This window comes from Indicator indicator, chromosome 8, assembly GCF_027791375.1.
Source record: "Indicator indicator isolate 239-I01 chromosome 8, UM_Iind_1.1, whole genome shotgun sequence".
NCBI lineage: Eukaryota > Metazoa > Chordata > Aves > Piciformes > Indicatoridae > Indicator > Indicator indicator.
The window spans coordinates 1,175,804-1,196,455 of NC_072017.1; the positions used below are offsets into that span (position 1 = coordinate 1,175,804).

At 44.1% G+C, this 20,652-nt stretch overlaps 1 protein-coding gene across 1 annotated transcript; it reads left to right on the plus strand.

Moving 5' to 3' along the window:
- The first annotated feature begins 1,832 nt into the window (after window positions 1-1,832).
- Window positions 1,833-18,984, plus strand: AASDH (aminoadipate-semialdehyde dehydrogenase). The gene is made up of 14 exons (XM_054383282.1): window positions 1,833-2,062; window positions 4,431-4,551; window positions 5,236-5,576; window positions 6,268-6,460; window positions 8,316-8,557; window positions 9,116-9,222; window positions 9,827-9,999; window positions 10,512-10,704; window positions 11,677-11,795; window positions 13,039-13,852; window positions 14,895-15,058; window positions 15,923-16,048; window positions 17,452-17,583; window positions 18,547-18,984. Exons 1-14 carry the CDS (start codon window positions 1,833-1,835, stop codon window positions 18,982-18,984), a joined length of 3,393 nt encoding a protein of 1,130 aa, XP_054239257.1.
- The last annotated feature ends 1,668 nt before the right edge of the window (window positions 18,985-20,652 follow it).

The following is a 20,652-nucleotide window of genomic DNA, read 5'->3' on the forward strand; positions in this document are numbered from 1 at the left end:
CTAATGCCTGATTTCTTAACAGGAGATACTTTCAAAGTGTCATTTTTTTATTATTCACTGACACTGGATTTATGCCATCAGGGCTTTTTTTTTTTTCATAGCAGACCAGACATGCAATGAGTATACTGAGGGAGAAAACTCTGCCTTAGGTGTCACTATTTGTATTTAGTGTTCTACTGTGAAACTGTTTCTACTATGTTTCTACTATGTGCCAAACTGTCATTTACAAAATGTGACAAAATAGTACAAAGCTAATGTCTAACTTCTCCCATGTGTAATACTAAAAGTGGTTATGAACTGGCCTTGTAATCTGTCTTTTCACTGCCCTCGCCGGCAGGACACATCGAAGGTTTCTTTAATAAAGTCACCTTGAAAGCGCCTCAAAACTGCAGCGAATCATTTGGTGTCTTACACTAAATCCTTCTCCCGAACGCTGCCGGCAATGCACTACCGGTGCCCCAGTCCCAGCGCCGCCTTTCTTTCCCGTCACCCTCACTCCCCGCTGGCGCCTCTAAAACCCAGCCGAGGGTGAAGCACTCCCCGGCCGCTCCCGTTCACCCGGCGGGAGCACAGCACAAAGCCACTGCCCCCTCCCGCCGCCACGGTTCAGGCGAGGAGCGATGGCTTATCCTTCACCCCGCTGCGACGCCAGCCGGCCCATCCACCCCGGAAATGATGCATTGGTCCTGTCCCACAGCAGCAGGAAGGCCCGGAACCACCTCCGGGGCGAGAGAGCTTCGTCCTTTACCCTTTGCTGCCTGGGCTCTTTTCAGTTTTTTTCTCACGACTGAAGCAAGGCTGCCGCGGTGCTGGGAAGGGCCGGCACAGCTCTGGCGCACTCCTTCCTCTTACCCTTGAGGAAAAATGTTGCAGGCCCTTGGCAGATAGGACGCAGCTTATTGACGGCACACTGCGCGACTGGTTGTCCACCAATGAGAGCTCGCGTTACTGCACAGGGGGCAGGACTACCACTGCCCCGCCAATCAGAAGCGCTGACCTCCCAGCGCTAGGTGGCGACTTAGGGATGGAGGGCGCTGGGAAGCAGTGTTCGGCGCTCCCTCAGGTGGGCTCCTCGGGCTCGTTGGGTGGTCGGCAGCACCGGAGAGTTCGTGGGGTGATCGTGGCGCAGCCGCCCACTTCAGGAGCGGCCAGGCCGTGTGTGTGAACGGGGTCTTGGAGCGTGGCGGGGGCGTGGAGAAGTAGTTTGTCCTCGCTCGAGATTGTTGCGGAGAGCTGATCCTGATGCGGCGGAGGCCAGAGGGAACCTTAGCCCGGAGCCATGCGGTCCGCGGCTCGGACAGGAGGGCGGAGGCGTGCACCAGCGTGAGCAGTACTATAAATACCTTGACAATTGATACGTTGGGTTGTCTGCTTGCTAGGGAAGCATTCGAATTTTGCTGTGTTAATAATTTTTTTAATTAAGTTCTAACTAGCTTTAAAAATAGGCTCATAGAATAGGCCAGGCCTCCAAAGGTCATCTATTCCGATCTCCCTGCAGTCAGCAGGGACATCCCCATCTCGATCAGGCTGCCCAGGGCCTCGTCGAGGCTTACTTTGAATATCTCCAGGGAAGGGGGCTCAGGGGTGAGGAACAGACTAATTATGTGCAATGAAATCTTAGTGAATTACTGCCCTGGGATGAGGCCCATAGTAAAAACATTAAGGTTTACACTTCAGCAGTAAAGGTGAAGGTGTGTGTTGTGTGGCAAGTGTCTTTATTCCTACTTGGTAGTGCTTTGTGTGTTTATATATAAATTTGACAAAAACACTAAAAGTGGCATCAGTGCTGTCTTTTTTGTTCATCTCTCAGGGGGATGGAAGATGCAGCTGAGATGACTCTTCAGGAGCTGGTGAATCAGGCAGCTGGCCTGCACTCTGCTAGAAAAGCAGTTTGGTTTGATGAATGTAATGGCAAACCTCCAGCTTTCTACACATATGGAACAGTGGTTAAGTTTGCTATGGAATTGACAACTTTCCTTCAAAAGCACTGTGATCAGCAAGGACGATGTGAAATAGGCCTTTACTGCTCTCCAGGGATAAACTTACCATCTTGGATCTTGGGGTAATGGCTTGAGTGGTTGCAATCTGTGTTGGTCTTTTAGGGAGCATCTTTAACAAAGCTAATTTTCAGTCTGTTTATATTTTTTAAATTGCAGGAATATCATAGCAATATAGTCAAGAGGCACTGGAGTCTTACATTCTTTAAGAAAAAAAGATGCAAGTATTAATAATGTTTTGAAAAGCTTTTTATTTTGCATTCATTGATTTAAATTATATGTAGCTGTCATTTTTTTTTAAGTGATCAAGGTTATTTATAGAAATACAAAAACATCAGTGTCTGTGTTTAAAAGTGGGTGCAGTCTAACAGAATGTGTCTCTGGAAAAAAGGAATATACAGATTTTTAAATGTATTCTTCCTAGGAGAAAAAAAAATGCACTGAAAACAAGTTTCATGCTTTAAGATACTTGTGCATACAGCAAAAGTTCCACTACAAATCCTATAGAGACAAAAAATAATGAGCAAAGCAGCACTAAAGTGACATTGATTATTTAGTGGCTAGGAAATGGAAATGTTTGTGATTTTAATTACTCCTGTTAATTCAGCAGTTTTTAAATTCCTGCTTCTGCTGATGAATGCTAATGTCTGTACCCTTTGTATGTGTATCTCATTGCCATTACAGTTAGCATGCAACATAAAATCACAGTGTGTCAGGCATATTTTCTTCAGCTGAGGTGTGCAGCAGGGCTTGTGCTCCTGAGGGGCATGCTCTGTGTGGGTATTTTCCTGGTGCCACACTGCATGTAAAATACACAGTAGCACAAGAAGGTGTATCACAGCTGAGTGTAAGGATTGCAGTGACGGGAGTGAGGTGAGTGTTGTAGTCAAAAACCTCCTCTAAGTGCTGAGAAATTTTCTCTCTGATCAGGAAATGCTTTCCACTTGGTCCAGCAGCAGAGCCGGTTGCCTGGAGATGTGCAGACACCATCCCTGGTGGTTTTCAAGACTTCACTGGGTGCAGTCCTGAGCAACCTGGTTGCAGCTGGCCCTGCTTGAGCAGGAAGTTGGGCTAGGCATCCTGAGGTCCCTTCCAACTTGATTTAATCTGTGTTCCAATGAACTGAGCAGCAATGGAGGGACTGTGCTGGCTGAGGGAACTGAAGCTGTTTAGTTGGAGAAAAGGAGGCTGAAGGAAGACCTCATCACTTTACAGCTATGTGAAATGAGATGGTAGGGAGGTGGGCATCAGTCTTACCTCCTTAGTAACAAGTGATAGAATGAGAGGAAATGACTTCAAGTTGCACTAGAGGAGATTCAGGATGGATATTAGAAGAAAATTCTTCACTGAAAGGGTTCTCAAACAGTGGAATAGGCTCCCCAGGGAGGTGGCCAAATCCTCATCCCTGGAGGTGTTTAAAGGATGCAGAGATGTGGTGCTGAGGGACATGGCTTAGCACCAGACTTGGTACAGTTAGAGAATGGACTCTGATCATAAAGGTCTTTTCCAAGCAAAGTGATTCAGTGATGCTATGAACACAATTTTCTTTTGCTGTGTGACTGGGAACTACTGGGGCACCCTGATTTTTCCAGCTATCACTGCCACATGTGAGGCAGGGTATGCTTAGGTTGTTCCTGACACCAGTGGCTATAGGAGCGGGCAGAATGCTGTCGTTCCAAGTCCTGATCTTACCATTGCTGCAGTGATAATTCCCTAGCCAAAGAAGAAGTCTAACTGCTTACATCTGGGAAGCCAGTCTTAGAAGCAACGTGAAGACCGATGGGAGCTGTTGGTATTTTAGTCACAGCTTACTCCTGGCTTTTTGTGGCGTTAATTCAAGTTGATTGTATGATTCTATTCTATGATTCTAAGTGCTTGTCTTTGTCAAACGGAGCCAGTAGAGGGGAGGGTTGTAGTGAGCAGCTGTTGAGGAAGCACTGTAGTGTAAAGTGAATGAGAGTGATACTTGGTGTTCCTCTGCTTGTTTGTTACGGAAGAAATTCCACTATGTGCTCAGCTTTTCTTAGGCTGCATTCTCTAGTCTAGTGAGAACCAAAAGCTTTGAAAAATTGGTGTCAGTGATACTTTTGTCATCACCAACCTGCCTGGCCACAAGTAATGTTGAATGTTTGCATAAACCCTTTCATCTAGGCTTTTCTTCTTATTGTAGAATACCAAAAGGCAAGGATGATTATTCTTCCTACTTTATTTCCAACAAAATCTTTTTGACTCATGACTACATCTTTTAGCCCTGGGAGCTATAAAAGCATAAAGACTGCATTGGTTTTTTAGATCTGAGAGCTATAAAAGTGTAAAGACTACATTGTTTATTTAGCTCTGGGAACTATAGATGTACTAAAGAACAGTAGTGAAATTGAAGAGGTTTTTCTTAACTAAAAAAAAAAAAAAATTCAAACATTTGTGTCTTATTAGAATCCTTCAAGTTCCAGCTGCCTATTCTCCTGTTGATCCAGATGCACCACCAATGTTATCCACCCAGTTCATGAGGAAAAGCAATCTTCAGTATGTTCTTGTTGAGAATGACAAAGTAAATGTAAGTCTTCAGGCTTCCACAGGAAGCATTGAAGGGCAGTTGATAAATGTGTAGCTATTCAGATTGTATTCTGTCTTAATAAGCTTGTATGGGGTTATTTTGTTTCTTCATGTCAGGAGGTGCTTTTTCATTCAGAAAAGAACACCTTTAAGAGTACACAGTACTTCTCCTCTTTAAAAAAGCTGCCTGCTTTCCTATTACAATGTTGTCCAGGCAAGCCTGTTGGGCACTGGCACTGGGAGATTTGTCCAGGCTGATTTCTCCCTATGTCAAGGTTGAGAGTTGGAAATCTTTGCAACAGTTGAACAAAACACCTCCTGCATTTAATTCTTTGGGTTCCCTCTGTCCAACTCCTCTCAGATCTTACACTCTCATTGCTAAGGAAATAGACCAGATTGGGCCATCGAGTTATAATTCTGAGTTCTACAGAATTCTTGTGTATACTTCTTCTTTCCACTATTTTCCCAGAGAGCTATTTCACATTCATGAAGTCTGTGTTCACTCATACTTAATGTATAAAAATGCATGAGCTTGAAACTGTCTGCTGTGTCTCCTCCAGAAGTAAAGGAGTGAACTGTTGCAGCTTATTTGTGTGAAACGCTGCTCCCTGTTTCATTGCATACAGTAGAACAGGAGCAGTGCAACCTGAATTCTGTTGCTTAAATTGCTTGTTTTGTCTTGCAGAAATTCCAGATGTCCCATGCTGGGTTTTTTTGCCACAGTTCTTCCATGATAGAACATATTGGTTTAACTCTCTTCCAAAGAAGCTCCAGCAACACTGATTCAAATCCACAAGTAGATGATGTGAGAAGTAAATATGAACCTTTCGAAGCTGTGGGTGACTTGCAGCCAAACAATATCACTTACCCAGATCAAACTCAAGTGAGCACATCAGAAAGGGCATATGTGGATGTTGGCCAGAAATGCTCCCTAGCATACATCTTGCATACATCAGGAACTACAGGGATCCCCAAAATAGTCAGAGTGCCTCATAAGTGTATAGTGCCAAATATTCAGCATCTTCAGTAAGTGTGACTTCCAGTTTGCTTCTTTCATGTTTTACAAGAATTCTTTTAAGTGCTTGAGAGCAGTGTGGTTTGGATTTCACCTCTTCTTCCTTCCCTGCCTTTTCAGGTTTATTTCTGTTTCTTTTGTGTCTAAATAGTGTAATTTAAGATGTTGTTTCTCTGGCAGTTATTTAAAAAGACTAAATTTTGCTTTACCTGAATTTGTGAGGAATGCACTTCAAATAAAAAGCTAGTGCTGTTAAGTATTGTAGTCTGGCTTGTGACTTAAAAGAAATAGATAACAAAATTATTTGTTCACAGTTATATTTACTGTGCAGTGTAGTTTTAAAATCTTAACTCCTAGGTTTCTTTCTGCTTCATTTAATGCTTTCTACAAAAATCTGTTATGAGAATGCTATTGATTTTTGCCTTTTTTTCTTTTTTAAATGAGCCATCCATTAGTTGAAAAATGCCTTAAGATACTGTGTTGGTGTATAGTGTGGCTGGTAGCTCTATGAAGGACCTCATTAGTTTAATCAATAGTTAAAGTCTTAATTCAGGAGCTCTAATTGTCTGGCCCTGTACGTTCAGAGCAGCCCTTCAGACCTTAGGCTTGCTAAAGTGCCTTCCTTTAATGCTGCTCTTCTGCTTTGGGAATGTTTTCTAATGACATGCACCAGATTTTTAATCCCTATCTGTCTCATTTTAGGTCCCTCTTTGAAGTCACAGAAGATGATGTGCTGTTCCTGGCTTCTCCTCTAACATTTGACCCATCTGTGGTTGAGTTGTTTGTTGCCCTGACAAGTGGAGCCTCCATTCTCATAGTACCAAACACCATTAAGATGAGGCCTGTGGAACTCTCTGCTGCTCTGTTTCACCACCACCATGTGACAGTGTTGCAGGTAGGCAACACCTGAGAAAAGTGTCTTCAATATCACCTTTGCTAATGGTTACTACTTTTGCATCACTCTAGACACTACTGATAGTAGAGCAGGATTGTTCTCCCTTGAACATGTGGCTCCTGCTCTCTGTGCTGTAGCATGTTAGCTGTTCAGAAACTTACCATTTGATCAAGGCCCAAAACGTTTTGTGACAGAATGCAATGAAATGAAGATTTAAACAGTATTCATCCTAATAAACCATTAATTCCTAAGAATTAGTTAAATTCTTCTGTTAATTAAGCAGGTCAGAAGAATCTCACAATGGCGTAACCTGCTACAGACATTTTTAACATTTTTTAATGGGCTTGATCTTGCAGCCTTTCTTCTTAGTGGTAGTCTGCATGCCAAAAAATTGTTTATAGTATATAATAAAGAGCATAATTGTGCCATTTAGAAGTGACAGAATGTCATTTGCACAATAATGAGAGCAAGAGAAGTACTGATTCCACAGCAACACTTCCTGTTTTCAGCCTACCTGTTTATGTGAGGCTTCCTGTGTCTCTTATGTCTTGGAATACATCATCTCCTACATGATCTCAGCTTTAATAATTTTAAGGTTCATTTGGGGAAAACTGATTTGAAGTTCTGAGCATCCAAGATGGCTGAATAGGCCCAGACCTTGCCTTGCAGTGTAACAAGGGGGTTTGTAAAACTTGATTGAGTATAGAAGCCTAAATCAGAGTGTGGGAAGAGCTGCCAGAAGATATCACTTGTAACTGACTTTGGATAAAATTGATATGGTCTGATTAATCTGTTAATTATGATCCATCAACCCCTAAGCTTTGCTTTGCCATCAGTGTTGTAATTCTGAAGTGTTTGCACTTACAGTAATGCTGAGTGCAGTGGTGGTCTTCTGAAGGAGTACTGGTAGTTGAGATTGTAGAGTATATACATTTCAGATCAGTGAGTAGTCAGATGAAGATCACAGAATCATGGAATGTTAGGGGTTGAAGGGACCTCCAGAGATACCCAGTCCAACTCCCCTGCCAAAGCAGGATCACCCAGGGCAGGTCACACAGGAACACCTCCAGGTTGGCTTTGAGGGTCTCCAGAGAAGCAGACTCCACAACCTCTCTGGACAGCCTGTTCCAGTGCTCCATCACCCTCACAGTAAGGAAGTTTCTCCTCATGTTGAGGTGGAACCTCCTGTGTTATAGCTTATATGCATTATTCCTTGTGCAATTACCAGCTGCCACTGCAAGGAGCCTGTCCCCTTCATCCTGACACCCACCCCACAGATATTTATAGACATTCATAAGATCCCCTCTCAGCCTTCTCTTCTCCAGACTAAACAACCCCAGTTCCACAGCAGAAAAAAAAAATCTACTAGTTACAAATACTTTAAAACTTTATTCTCTGCTCTTATTTTAATTGTGATTACTGTAAATCTCAGTGGCATACATTTTCCCATCATATGCAAGTGTCTCAATCAGTTTAGTTCACTTTCTCTTAGCAAAAAATATTCTGAGTTACCAATTTCTAATAGCGGGATTTTTGAAGTATAAGATATATCTATCTTAAGATAGATTTGTAAAGTATGTTAAGCATTATTTCAGAAAGGTGAGGATTGATGAATGAAGGTATTAGAGATGTCTTATCTAAGAACAGGTTGATTTTGTGATTGTATTTTTTTTTTCTCTCACTATCTTAATCAGTGAAGGAAGGGATTCTCAGATGACTTAATGATTAAAATACTCTCCTTATAGCTTAACTGATGATGAGTCATTTTCTGATGTTAAAAAGGCAGGAAGAGGCTTGCACATGTACTGAAAAAAAAATCTAACAGGTCTTTTTCTTTTTAATATGCATCCTCCAGGCAACACCAACACTTCTCAGGAGGTTTGGAGCTCACATTATTAAGTCAACAGTGTTGTCTGCAAATACTTCCCTTCGTATCTTAGCCCTTGGAGGTGAAGCGTTTCCTACACTAAATCTCTTGAGAAGTTGGAAGCACAAGGAGAACAGAACAAGTGTTTTTAATCTGTATGGTATTACTGAAGTGTCAAGCTGGGCCACTTGCTACAAGATCCCTGAAGAGGTTTTTAGTGCTAATTTTAGGTAGGAAAATGCACTGTTTTCATGACTTGACATGTGAATGATAAAAGTCACTAGAAACAGAACCTTGGGCTCCTGTTTCCAGGGCTGCTGAGTCCTCATGAGTGTCTGTGCTGATAGAAGTGACATTTGGGATTTATGTAGAAAGGACCAATCCATTCTTTGTGGATACAGCCCCCTCCAGTCAGAGTTGTTGATGACTGATTCTTGGTCTGAAATCCTTTGTACTTTAGACCTATCAAGTTTCAGTGTATGTGTTGGTGATGATCTCTGTTTTAATCATTGCTGTATTTAGACCTCTTCCTCATTCCAGCCTGTAATTGCCTATGCTGAACTTGGCCTAGCCTAGTCCAGGGAGTGCTGTCTCTGTCTATGCACACTAATGAGGTTTTTCATTTTGAATAAATGGAGAAGAAACATCTGCAGAAAAGAAGCCCCAGGCATCCGTTTTTGCTCTGATACTGATCTTTTAAAAAGACTCTTTGCTAACTCATTTCTGGAATGGCTGTTTTGTGTTCAGAAGGGAAAGAGTTTTACTGTTTCTGTCTTGAATGTATTTAGAACTGATTTCCCTATACCTTTGGGATCACCACTCCTTGGAACCAAAGTTGAGGTCCGAGATGCCAGCGGTTCTGCGGTTCTGGAAGGCGAGGGTCAAGTGTTCATAGGTCATTTTATATTTCTTATTATAAGATATTTTTCTTAATTCTTTGAATTTCAATAACACATTGCTTATTTGTGGCTGCCTCTGGTATAGGTTCAGGTAGCATGTGAAGTTCCTGTTGGGCTGGGACCGTTCTGATGCTATTTTCAGTTGTTGGAATGATGAGCAAGAAATTGCCATCATTTATCTGCAGGCTGTGCTTTCATCATAAGGACTTCTTCCTGCTTGCATTTTGACATTCTCTGGTGTAGCCCAGGGAGGTGGTGGAAGCCCCATCCCTGGAGGTTTTTAAGGCCAGGCTGGATGTGGCTCTGAGCAACCTGCTCTAGTGTGAGGTGTCACTGCCTGTGGCAGGGGGGGTTGGAACTGGATGATCCTTGAGGTCCCTTCCAACCTTGACAATTGTGTGATTCTGTAGTAAATTCTATGTATTAACTGAACTAACTGCATAGCCCTGTTTGCAGATTGCAGAAGTTTAGGCACTGACAATCTTTTAGTACCTCTTAAAATGCTTCCTAGAGTTTAGGAGAATTGGATAAAATGCTGCTTACCATTTTCTTTTACAGTTAGCCATTTACTCTGTATGACCACAACCTTTTCTGCTGTAGGTGGTGAAGAGCGAATCTGCTTTCTTGATGATGAGACAACTTTACCTGTGGGTACAATGAGAGAAACAGGGGATTTTGTGAGGGTGCAGAGTGGGGAATTGCTCTTCTTGGGTCGGAAAGACAACCAGATTAAACGTCACGGCAAGCGCTTCAGCATTGAATCCCTGCAGCAGGTAAGGTGACAGCACAAAGGAGCGGGGGTAAGCAGCACACCACTGTCATCAGAAATGTCTGTTTGCTCCTTCTCAGATGCCTTGTAGGACTCAGAGTTTATTATCAAAAACCTAGGCACATCACTTAGTGAGGAGTTTGGTCCTGATGAGTTCTTGGAAATGTGTTTCATTGTGTGATTGCTTCCAGCAGAACTGGAACTGTGTGAATATCTGCAAAGCACTGAGCATTGCACTGCACTGCTGGGGCAGTGATGGTAGCACAAGGTGAAATGTCAGACTGGATTGTATCTTATTCATGACCTTTGAGGCAAATCATCCATCTCTGACTTCATTTTTATGTGAAGAAGTACAGACTTGAGCTACAAGAGACAGTATTTCATGGCATGTTAGGTAGGATTGTGAGACAAGCACCATTTTTAAATGAGTGCTCCTTTTAAATTGTGGGGTTTAACTCATTTTGCTCTATTGATAAACTGCATTTCAAAGCAAGGCTAATATTTTTGTAATTACAGGCTGCTGAAGAACTTCACCAAGTAGAAGCTTGTGCAGTGACCTGGTATCAGCAGGAAAAACTTATCCTGTTTGTCGTACCCAGAGGTGATTTAAAAGAGAGAGAAACACTTCAAGAACTCCAGAAACGTGTCCCAGCTTATTCAGTCCCTGATCAGCTTGTACTGATTAAAGCTTTGCCTTTAACCTTACATGGTAAATGAAAGCATTAAGTACCCTTGCCACCTGTTTTGATGATCTGTGTTCCCTTTTTTTGTTTGTTTGTTTGGGTTTTTTTGTTTTGTTTTGTTTGTTTGGTTTGGTTTGGGTTTTTTATTATTATTTTACTAACCAAAATCTGGGACCTGATTCATGCATTTTAACTACATAGGTTAGGTAACCAACTCCTAGGAGTTAGGAAATCATGACCACGTTTGATCTTTTCTTGGTAACATTTCATTCAAGAGTCAAAGAGCAGTGGTAAAACCAATTTAGCTTCACACTGTGTGTTTGTTTTCTCAGGGCTCTGTTGCAGAGTGCAACAGGAACAACTGTCTTCAGCTGGGGTATCACAGAGTCCTAGAATGGCTCAAGTTGGAAGGGAGCTCAGAGATACCATTTACTGCCATGGGCAGGGACACCTCTCAACTACACTCAGCTGCTCAAGGCCTCATCCAGCCACAGGCAGGAGGCAGCCTGTGCCAGAGTCTCACCACCCTCCTACTGAACAACTTCTTCCTCAGCTCCACTCTAACCCTGCTCTGCCTCAGCTTCAAACCATTCCCCCTTGGCTTGTCTCTAGACCCCCTGATGAGAGGTCCCTCTGCAGCCTTCCTGCAGGATCCCTTCAGGTCCTGGCAGGCAGCTCTAAGGTCCCCACAGAGTCTTCTCTTCTCCAGGCTGCACACCCCAGTCTCCCTCAGCCTGTCCTCACAGCAGAGCTGCTCCAGCTCTTGGATCATCTTTGTGGGAAAGGTCAGGCCTTAAAGCTGGGATGATGGGGGAGGCCAGAGTAAATTTTCAGAAACCTTCCTGGGTTCTGTTTTGTTCACTGGATCAAAGAAGGTGCAGTTGAGTATGACTAAAGAAGTGTGTGCAAGAATAAAGTGACTGTTTAGGCAGAGCAAGTCTTGGAAGTGTCAGTGCTACAAGAGCACTGAAAAACCCCATCCTTTATTTTCTCCAAAGGCAAAGTTGATGTCTCTGAGCTGAACAAGACTTACCAGAAGCATCTGAGCTGCAGGAGGCGTGACAGTAAGCTGAGCGGCAGAGAGGACTTGTGGGCAAGATTGCAGTATTTATGGAAGGTAGTATTTTGAGCTGCCTTTTTATCTTTGCAAGTGCATCATTATACATGTGTCAGGAATTAAACAGTTTTAACAAGCATGACTAATGCAACCAGAATGTTCCAACTGCCTATGGATTTAAGCAGCACAGCTCTTTCTGTTCAGTTAATACTTCAATGTAGTCACTCTGCAGAGGCCACAAGGGGGTCATTTGTGCTTCTTTAACAGCTGCAAGTGCAGGCTCTGAGGTACAAAGCATTAGCATAGTAGGGATGTAACCTGTCAGTGGCTTTTTTGAATACTGCTTCATATGCCAAAGGAGGTTTCCCTAAGGGAAATGAGGAACTGGGACATGGAAACTTTGTACAAAATAGCTACTGTCTTAGTAGAGTTTCTTATTTCTTAAGGTAATTATGATTTGAAGAGTCCTTTATAAAATAGATGGTACAGTTGCATAATTGTCTCTTCAGCTGTGTTTGGTTTGCTTATAAATTTCTGTGCTAAAGGCTTGTTTTGCAGGGTATTGAAATGTGATGCCAAACAGTATTAACTTTCTTTCACTTGCAAAGACGGTTCCAAGGTTCACTTGAAAGTGGGGTTTACTGTGGCTAGGGCTCAAATGAGTAAATGTAGTGAAATCAGTAACATAGTTGACCTATGCTGATTTTTTTCCTGTATTGGTGGCTAGAGAAAAGGTAACCCAAGGGGACAAGATCTGCCCTGGAGCCCTTATGGACATCAGAAAGCAGCTACCAAAACCAGAGGATTTGGACTTCACACCCAGACTTAACAAGCAGGGAGTGGTAATACAAATCCTTCATGAATTGAAGGGGCCACAGCTTCAAAAGTAGATAGATAAGTAGGTTACTTAAATAATTCAAAAGTAAAAGATAGCAGTTTAGATAAGTTTTACTAATAAGATAAAGCACCTAACCCAGTCTTCTCCAAAGGCATCACTGTGGTAGCTGGGAAGCTGGCACTGATAAATGCTGTTGAGAGTGAAAAGGACCAACAGAAATGCAGCACAGTTTGCTGTCATCCCTTGGACTGCATGGCATGGACCTGGAACTGAGCAAACCATTGTGCAGTGCAGAGCGAGTTCCTCCCCAGCTCCTGTTCCATCCTTGCCTCTGTCACCCTGCTGTGCTTGCTGGCAGGTTTTGGAGTGGTGCTTTCCCTCAGCTGTTGATTTTCAGCTGGGTTGTACTCAGCTTGAGTTTTTGTGTGTGACATGGACTGCTGCCTCTCCCCTTCTCTTGTCCAGGGTGTCCTGGGAGACTCCCCAGGGATCTCGAAAGATGCAGTGTTCCTGGACAGTGGTGGAGACTCCTTGAAGGCTCTGAGGCTTCATGAGGAACTTGAGCTGCTGGCAGGGAAAACTCTGCCTGGACTCCTTGAAGCTATTCTCAGCTGCTCCATTGAAGGGGTTTATAGACATATCCTTAAAATCCTGTTTCCAGATGAAGAGCAATTAATGAATTGCGACACTGCTGTGAAAAGAAAACAAAGTGGGAAAAGTGGAGAGGAGCTGCATGGCAAACACATCAAGCTGAAACCTGAGAGAGGCCTCGAGGCTGCTGCAGGGTTTACTTCATTGCTTGCCCTAAGCAGAGGAAATCATTTTCTTTCCATGAATTTCACCAAGTCTCTTATGCAGCCCAGGAATACAACACAGGTAGGAGTGGAGCTGCCACAGCAACCATCCTCTCTGCATGTAGTGACTCCAGGTATCTTGCAAAGCCACACACAAGGGTGTGAAACAGAGGACAGAGCTTTAACAGCTGCAAAGCAGGCAAACAAACCTGACTCTTGCTCTGCAGAGCAAAGCCATGCAGCAGCAGCAGGAGTGGAGTTGTGCATCAGGTGGAAGTCCAACACAGGAAAATGTGTTGATGCATCACCACTGGTTATAATCCCATCTGCAGAGGCAGCATCTGCATCTGTGTATGTGGGCTCTCACTCCCACACAATGCAGGCCATTGATCTGGAGTCAGGAGAAATAAGGTGGGAGAAGACCCTTGGAGATCGGATTGAATCTTCTGCCTGCGTGTCCAAGTGTGGCAATTTCATTGTGGTTGGTATGGCTTTTCTTTCAGCCTTCAGCTTCAATTAGTTTTCCTCCTAAAGCAGGATGAGTGGTGGAGAATCTTGTTTCTCACCTCTGAATGTCATCCATCTCCACTTACCCCAAAACTTCTTTATCTGCTTCAAAACTACTTTGTTGAAAAAGAAAAGGAAGAAGTAATTTTAAGCTTCCTGATAACCAGTGATGGAGGTTATCTAACATAAACACTTGTGGTTTGTTATACACCAACTTATTAATAAGGCTTCCTGAAGTCAGGGGCTCTTTGGTGGAAGTCAGTTACTCTTTGGTGGCTGATTAACTTTGTTTTCATATATATTGAAGTATCAAAAAGTGATAGTCTTAAACTGTCTTTAAAAATGGCTAGAGGCAGAAATTAGTACATGGTGCCTCATGGTTTTGCAGAGTCACCTTGTTTGACTCTTCTTGGAAATGTAAAGAACATGGGGTTTAGTTTTGTCATAGCTGTTGTCAGCAGAGTTGCCATTCCTCATCTTAGTCTTTGTAGCTAAGATGTATCCATCACTGGTTAGCACAGGTGTCCAGGTGGGGAGGTGGTTTTCTTCTTTTTGCTAGTATTATGAGTGCTGTTTGCTTTGGTAACAAATTGAAACTCCTTCAGGTTTAACGAAGCATTCTAGAACAAGTTGAGTTTTCATTAGTAAACATACAGACTTTGTTCTTCCACCACCTTTGCTTTCAGAAAGGAAAAGTAGGGAGAGAGAGAATTAAAAAAAAAAACCCAAACATGATCCTTTTCAGCAACTCTCCCTGGCTTCTAATATTATTACTGTAAAAAGGCAGTGATACTCTAACCTGGAAATACTCTTAAGTGTAACCTGCAAAGAACAATCAATTTGAGTGTATGAACTATCAGCAAAGACTTTGAGCTAAAAGGAGAGGAGCAGCTTTGGAAAATGTTTTCAGCCTCCCTCCTGAGTCATCTGTTTTCTTTCTGCAGCTAGCAGCATAAACCACACTCTAAATACAAATAATCATTATTCCTTTTTTCCCCTCTTGTGTTTTCTCTCACACAGGTTGTTATGATGGCTTAGTGTATGTGCTTCAGAGCAGTGATGGAGAAGTACACTGGACCTTTGTCACAGAAGATACTGTGAAAAGCTCTGCAGTGGTAGACCCTTGCAGTGGAGTAGCCTACATAGGCTCACATGACCAACATGTGTATGCCTTGGATATTTATGTAAGAGCTCTGACTTGTACATACAGAAGAATACATTTCCAGCTCAGACTAGATGAGGCTTCACTGCTGTTAATGTTCTAAGGTGTCCACATTTCCTCTTTGGAAATAGTCAGGCCTGCTTTAAAGTGAGCCTAGGATCATGTGGAGGTACTTGGTGTTAGTGGTGTCCTCAGCCATGGTTCTGGTGTTACTAGTCCAGGTTGAACCCAAATCCTAGGTTTCTTAGTTACTAAATTCTCTCTGGGTGTTCCAGAATAGGATGGCTAGCTGGAAATAAAACTATGGGTTAATGAATCATAGAATCCTAGAAAGGCTCAGGTTGGAAGGGAGCTCAGAGCTCATCTCCTCCAACCTCTACACCATGCCCAGGGACACCTCTCAACTACACTCAGCTGCTCAAGGCCTCATCCAGCCTGGCCTTCAGCACCCCCAAGGAGAAGGCAGCCACAGCCTCCCTGGGCAGCCTGTGCCAGAGTCTCACCACCTCCTCCTCAACAACTTCTTCCTCAGCTCCACTCTAACCCTGCTCTGCCTCAGCTTCAAACCATTCCCCCTTGGCCTGTCTCTAGACCTCCTGATGAGAAGTCCCTCTGCAGGATGCAGGAGAGAGAGAATTCTCCATTCTAAAAGCATAGGTGAAGGGAGATGGCAGATGAAGGGCAGATAGTGGCTGTCCATTAGCTGCATCTCTGGTATTTACTGGAAGAGAAAGAGCATGGGGGGTTGTATCCTCACTTCCTAACTAGTATGTGCTGAGTGAGTGAGTGCGGTGTTGGGTGAGCTTTGACATTGAGAGGCCTTTGTAAGCATGATGAGCTCCAGCTCCAACTGAAGACCTTTCTGTCTCTGCTCTTGTGCCTGCAGCAGAAGGCATGTGTGTGGAAGGTGCATTGCAACGGTGGAGCTGTGTTTTCATCTCCTTGCCTAAGTTCTTTCCCACATCGCCTTTATGTTGCCACACTGGGAGGACTGCTCCTGGCTGTTAACCCGGTATGTACCTTTGCTTACTTGCCTTTGATCCCAATCCCAAATTCCAATCAAACCAAAGGGCATTTCTGCAGATAGGTTGCTTCCCTGATGAAAGGAACTGGCTGATACCATAAGGCATTTTTCACTCGAGGGCCTTATTATTATACCCAATAATAATTGCTGTGTTTCAGAAAGCTCCCTGGTGATAAAGGGAACTGAAGGGACTTGCTGCAATTTACATGCTCACTGTAGGCCAGTACCTTCTCCTTCCCAAATGCTACCTCAGCAGTTGAACTGCTGAGTGACAGCATAGCTGTAGATTTTTTTCCCCTCCCTCCTTTTCACAGTGGAATTAAAAAAAACCAAAAAACAAAACCCACAAAACGTAGTGAAACCAGACCAGAAAAAAGAAGCTCCTCCATTCCTTTTTTGGTTTCCCTCCCTGTAGTTGTTTAAGAGCTGTGCCCTCAGTCTTGGCCTGCTCTGCTGCTTTCTGCACTGGGGAAGTGCTGGTGGTCATGATAGCTGTGGAGCAATTTCATGATTTGCTGAGGTATTGCTGGCTTACAGCTGGTCCTGCCTGATAGAAGAACTGGGAGCAGCTGTTCGTGTTTTTATACTCACACAAGCCAGAGCATCAGTCCCAGCCATCTTTACCTCCCACCCACTGCAAGTTTCCTCACTGATACCCAAGCTAGTGTTAGAAAACCAGGGCAGTTTGTGCAGCTCTGGTGGGCAGTGCTTGAGGAAAAACAGCTTTGATTTTTCCATAATCCTGAGTACCAGGTAGCTGAGAAAATAGGAGTGTGCAGGCTGCAGGAGGAGGTTATTGTGACCATCACAGCTGCTGGGTTGCAGCATTTCCTGCAGGATGTGTAGTTTCTGACATAATCAATATGACTTGCTGGCAACATATCTGCTCCTTCACTGCTCTTCATCACAGACTGAGCAGCTGGGAATGGAAGGAAGAAATGAAGCTGGCATTTAGCAGAACTACTACACTGTTACCATTGGTTTGCCAAGGGGGGAGGAAGAGAAGAGGGAATAGGTACTGACTGTTCCATAGGAAACACTAAACATTTTGTTGGGATAAGATTTGGAGAGCAGTTTGGCTTCTGATACACCTTCTGGAAAGATGCTCCTTTGTTTTGCTGCTTTTGCTTTGCATTTTTTTCCCTCCCTTTCCCCCCCAGTCCCTCTTTGGTGTTTTTTTTTTTTGGGGGGGGGTTTTTTGGTCCTTTTCCCTCCTGGTTTTTTTGGGTTTGGGTTTGTTTGGTTTATGGTTTTGTTTTGTGGTTTGTTTTTTTTTTTCCCCTCTCCTCCCAGCTCTTAAGGATTGGGTCACAGCTGGATCAAGCTGTGAGGGAAGGGTAGCTTCTTGTGGTGTTAAAACATCAGGTGACATTCCATGCTGCCCCTTACAGGTGACTGGGAATACCATCTGGAAAAGCTTCCTGGGAAAACCCCTCTTCTCCTCTCCTCACTGCAATGAGCAGTGTGTTTGTGTTGGGTGTGTGGATGGAAACTTGTATTGTTACACTCATGCTGGAGAAAAGGTACAAGTGGTGGTGTTGGGAGGGTTATGTTCATCACACAACCCTGAATAAGCTGCTCCATTAGTGCTGGCCCAACCAGCAGTGCCTGTTGTTAGGGAGAGGAGAAGGCAGAAAAGCTGTGTGCCAAGGGCAGGCCCTGCAGCTCGTGGCCAGACTGCCAGCTCTCAAGTTGCTTGATGCAGTAAAAGACTTTCTAGTCCAGAGCTTCCACCCAGAGTGAAGAGTCAGGAGTAGAGCCAGCAATGAACTGGTACAGGTTGGAGTTGGACTTTTTCAAGCATGTTTAAAGCTCTCTCTCCTGTAAGGTGGTGGTTTTTAGAAGAAAAGGTTTCTTAGAATGTTTATGCATTTATCAATCATAGTTATGGCAAAATATGTGTCAGTCCTCACCTTCAATTAAGGGCTTTCTTAGCTCCACTGTGGTTTGTAACTGGTTTTAAATCAGCTGGCACTGTCTCTATGTGTTTGCCTGAGGTGCAGTATGCACAGCAACCTCCATGACTTTTCTGATCACAAAACCTGTTAGCCCTTGGCCTGCTGTCTGCTTGCAGCAGAGCTGCAGACCTGAAAGCCTCCTGAGGAGGGACCTGCACAGCATTAGCATGAGAAGAGCAGCTCTTGCTTCCACAAGGAGTATTTGCCTGGCTGTTTGGCACAAACTGGCATGTAAGCAGAGCTCACTGAGTTCATTACTGATTGTGGTATAGCAGCCCAGGAAGTCTTTTCCCACGCTGGGCAGCTTTATAGGGGCCTCGCAGGAGGTAGTAACTCTTGCACAGTTCTTTTATGGGCCTTTTATCACTTATTCTGTGTGTAAAACCAGACAAGCATTTAGCAGCGCTCTCTCAACTAGTGAAATAAACTGCTGTGCTGGCAGCAGCTAGGCTAGTCCAAAAATGAGAGTTGCTGTCAGACTGAGCATGGGAGCAGGCTCTGATAATGGTGGTTCTGTTCTTTCTGCAGGCCTGGCAGTTTGCCACTAATGGACCTGTGTTCTCCTCTCCATGCATCTCAAGTTTAACTAAGCAAGCGGTATTTGTTGGCTCCCATGACCACTTCATCTACTGCTGTAGCATGGAGGGTAATCTGCTGTGGAAATTCGAGGCTACTTCAAGTGTGTATGGAGCACCATTTGTTTTCCAAAGTGATGGCTTCAAGAACAGAATTCTTTTGGCAGCAGTATCTACAGACGGCAGAGTGTGGATCCTGAATGCCAAGAGTGGGACAGCAGAAGGAACAGATAAGCTTCCAGGAGAGGTTTTCTCTTCCCCTGTAGTATGGGGAACAAAGCTTGTTGTTGGCTGTAGAAATGATTATGTTTATTGCCTGGATTTGTGCATAGCAGGAGAAAAGAACGGCTCAGAGGTTGGGCTGCTTCCTTTTGATGGGCTGCATTGGTAAATTAAGAACTCTCACAGGTGCTCTCTGCCTCTTTTCCTGTAGGCAAGAGTTGCTCTTTGCAGACCTCTGGGGTAGCATTTTGCACCAGGCAGTGTGCAGGCTCGGTACAGATGTTAGTTGTTGCCTTGCTGGACTGACTGGTGGAGAATGGCTACTCACTACCCAGCTAGAAGTTTCCCTGTCCCTCCCTCATTTCCCAGCTCCAGTTCATCAAAGAACATGTTCCAGGTGGTTTGGACCTGAGTAGTAAGAAAATGCAAGTCGGTAGCTTGGCCTCAAAACGCTTGCACTGTGGTGCCATGCTGTGCAGTTTGGAAGAACCCACTGGTCTCCCTGAGGGAGGAATGTCCAGCCTAGCCTGGGGCCTGAGGTTCCTTCATAGCCTGTGCCTGATTTCCAGGCTGGTGAGGCTTCTGTGCCACAGCAGGGTCACCCCGGTCCTTTCCTTAACCTGACTTGATTTCTGAGGACAGAGCCTGCATTGCACACCCCTGGTCATAGGCACCTGTTTGCTCAGGGTGCATGAACTCAGCAGCTCCTCACTAGGTGAGCTTAGGCCTTCCTTGGCTCCAGCTCAATCCAATGTGTCCTTACACCCTGGGGCAGTCAGGAGGAGGCAGCTGTGCTCTCAACTGGAGAATACACCTAGAGCTGGCTGGTTACTGCATGCCCAGGACAGGTACAGTCTCTGGGTTCCAAGAGTAAGTGTGCACTGCTCCCATCCCTGGCACCTCTTTTGTTCAGGGGCCTGAATGAATGCTCCCTCCAGTGCTTTACAAAAGAGAACTGCTAATTAAGGGGTGTGCAAAGTGGGCTTGGTGTCTTTGAAAGGAAGTACCAGTGGACTTGGTAAGGTGGCTCAAGTATGTGCAGTGACTGAAGTGCACTTACCTGAGGGCAGCTTCCTGCTTAGGAGTCTTCTGAAAGAGCTCTAGTGGAAGGTAAGGTCTGAGCCTCTACTTTGAACTGTAACAGAAGTAGAAGCTGCACTGGCTGTGGTGCTTTATCACAGCTGCTTCCTCCACTTCAGCAGCCCCTTGTAGCACTGGGAAAAGTTCTGTTTATAAAGCAAAGCTGAAGCACGCCCTTAGCAGAAGCAGACACAGGAAGACATCCAGCAGTGCTTAGCTAATCTTGCCTGGGTTATAGTTTAATAAGAATTAAAATGACATCAGTATAATAAACAATTGCACTTTAAAACAGTTGAAAAATTAAAAAAGTACACAACAACTACCCCACAGTTATACATCTGCTCCTTTTGTACAGTGCTGTATCAGCAGAGAGGTTCAGCATTTGTAACCTGGGCAGGAGGAAGGGTGCTTTGGGTATGGAAGTTACAAAAGGGTTGAGACAGTAATATAGTACAGCAGGGTTTGTCCAGGTCTTAACACCAGCTTTGCTGTTCCCAGGGTTGGATTTTTACACATTTCCAACCCTTTCTTAGAAATGGCTGCAACAAAGCCAAAGCAAAACAAAACCTGATTGGTAGTGAGGGCAGACTGGTGTTAACTGAACATCAGATGTCACTGATTAACAGGAACACTTCAGAACTGTCCCCATCCAGTAATGGACAGAATACAGCTCCCGGGGTGACACTGAATACCTTTATGGTTGAGGACAGCCTCTGCTTTGAGGCTTCAGCTGAAGACCATCCTGAGGGGAGGCTCT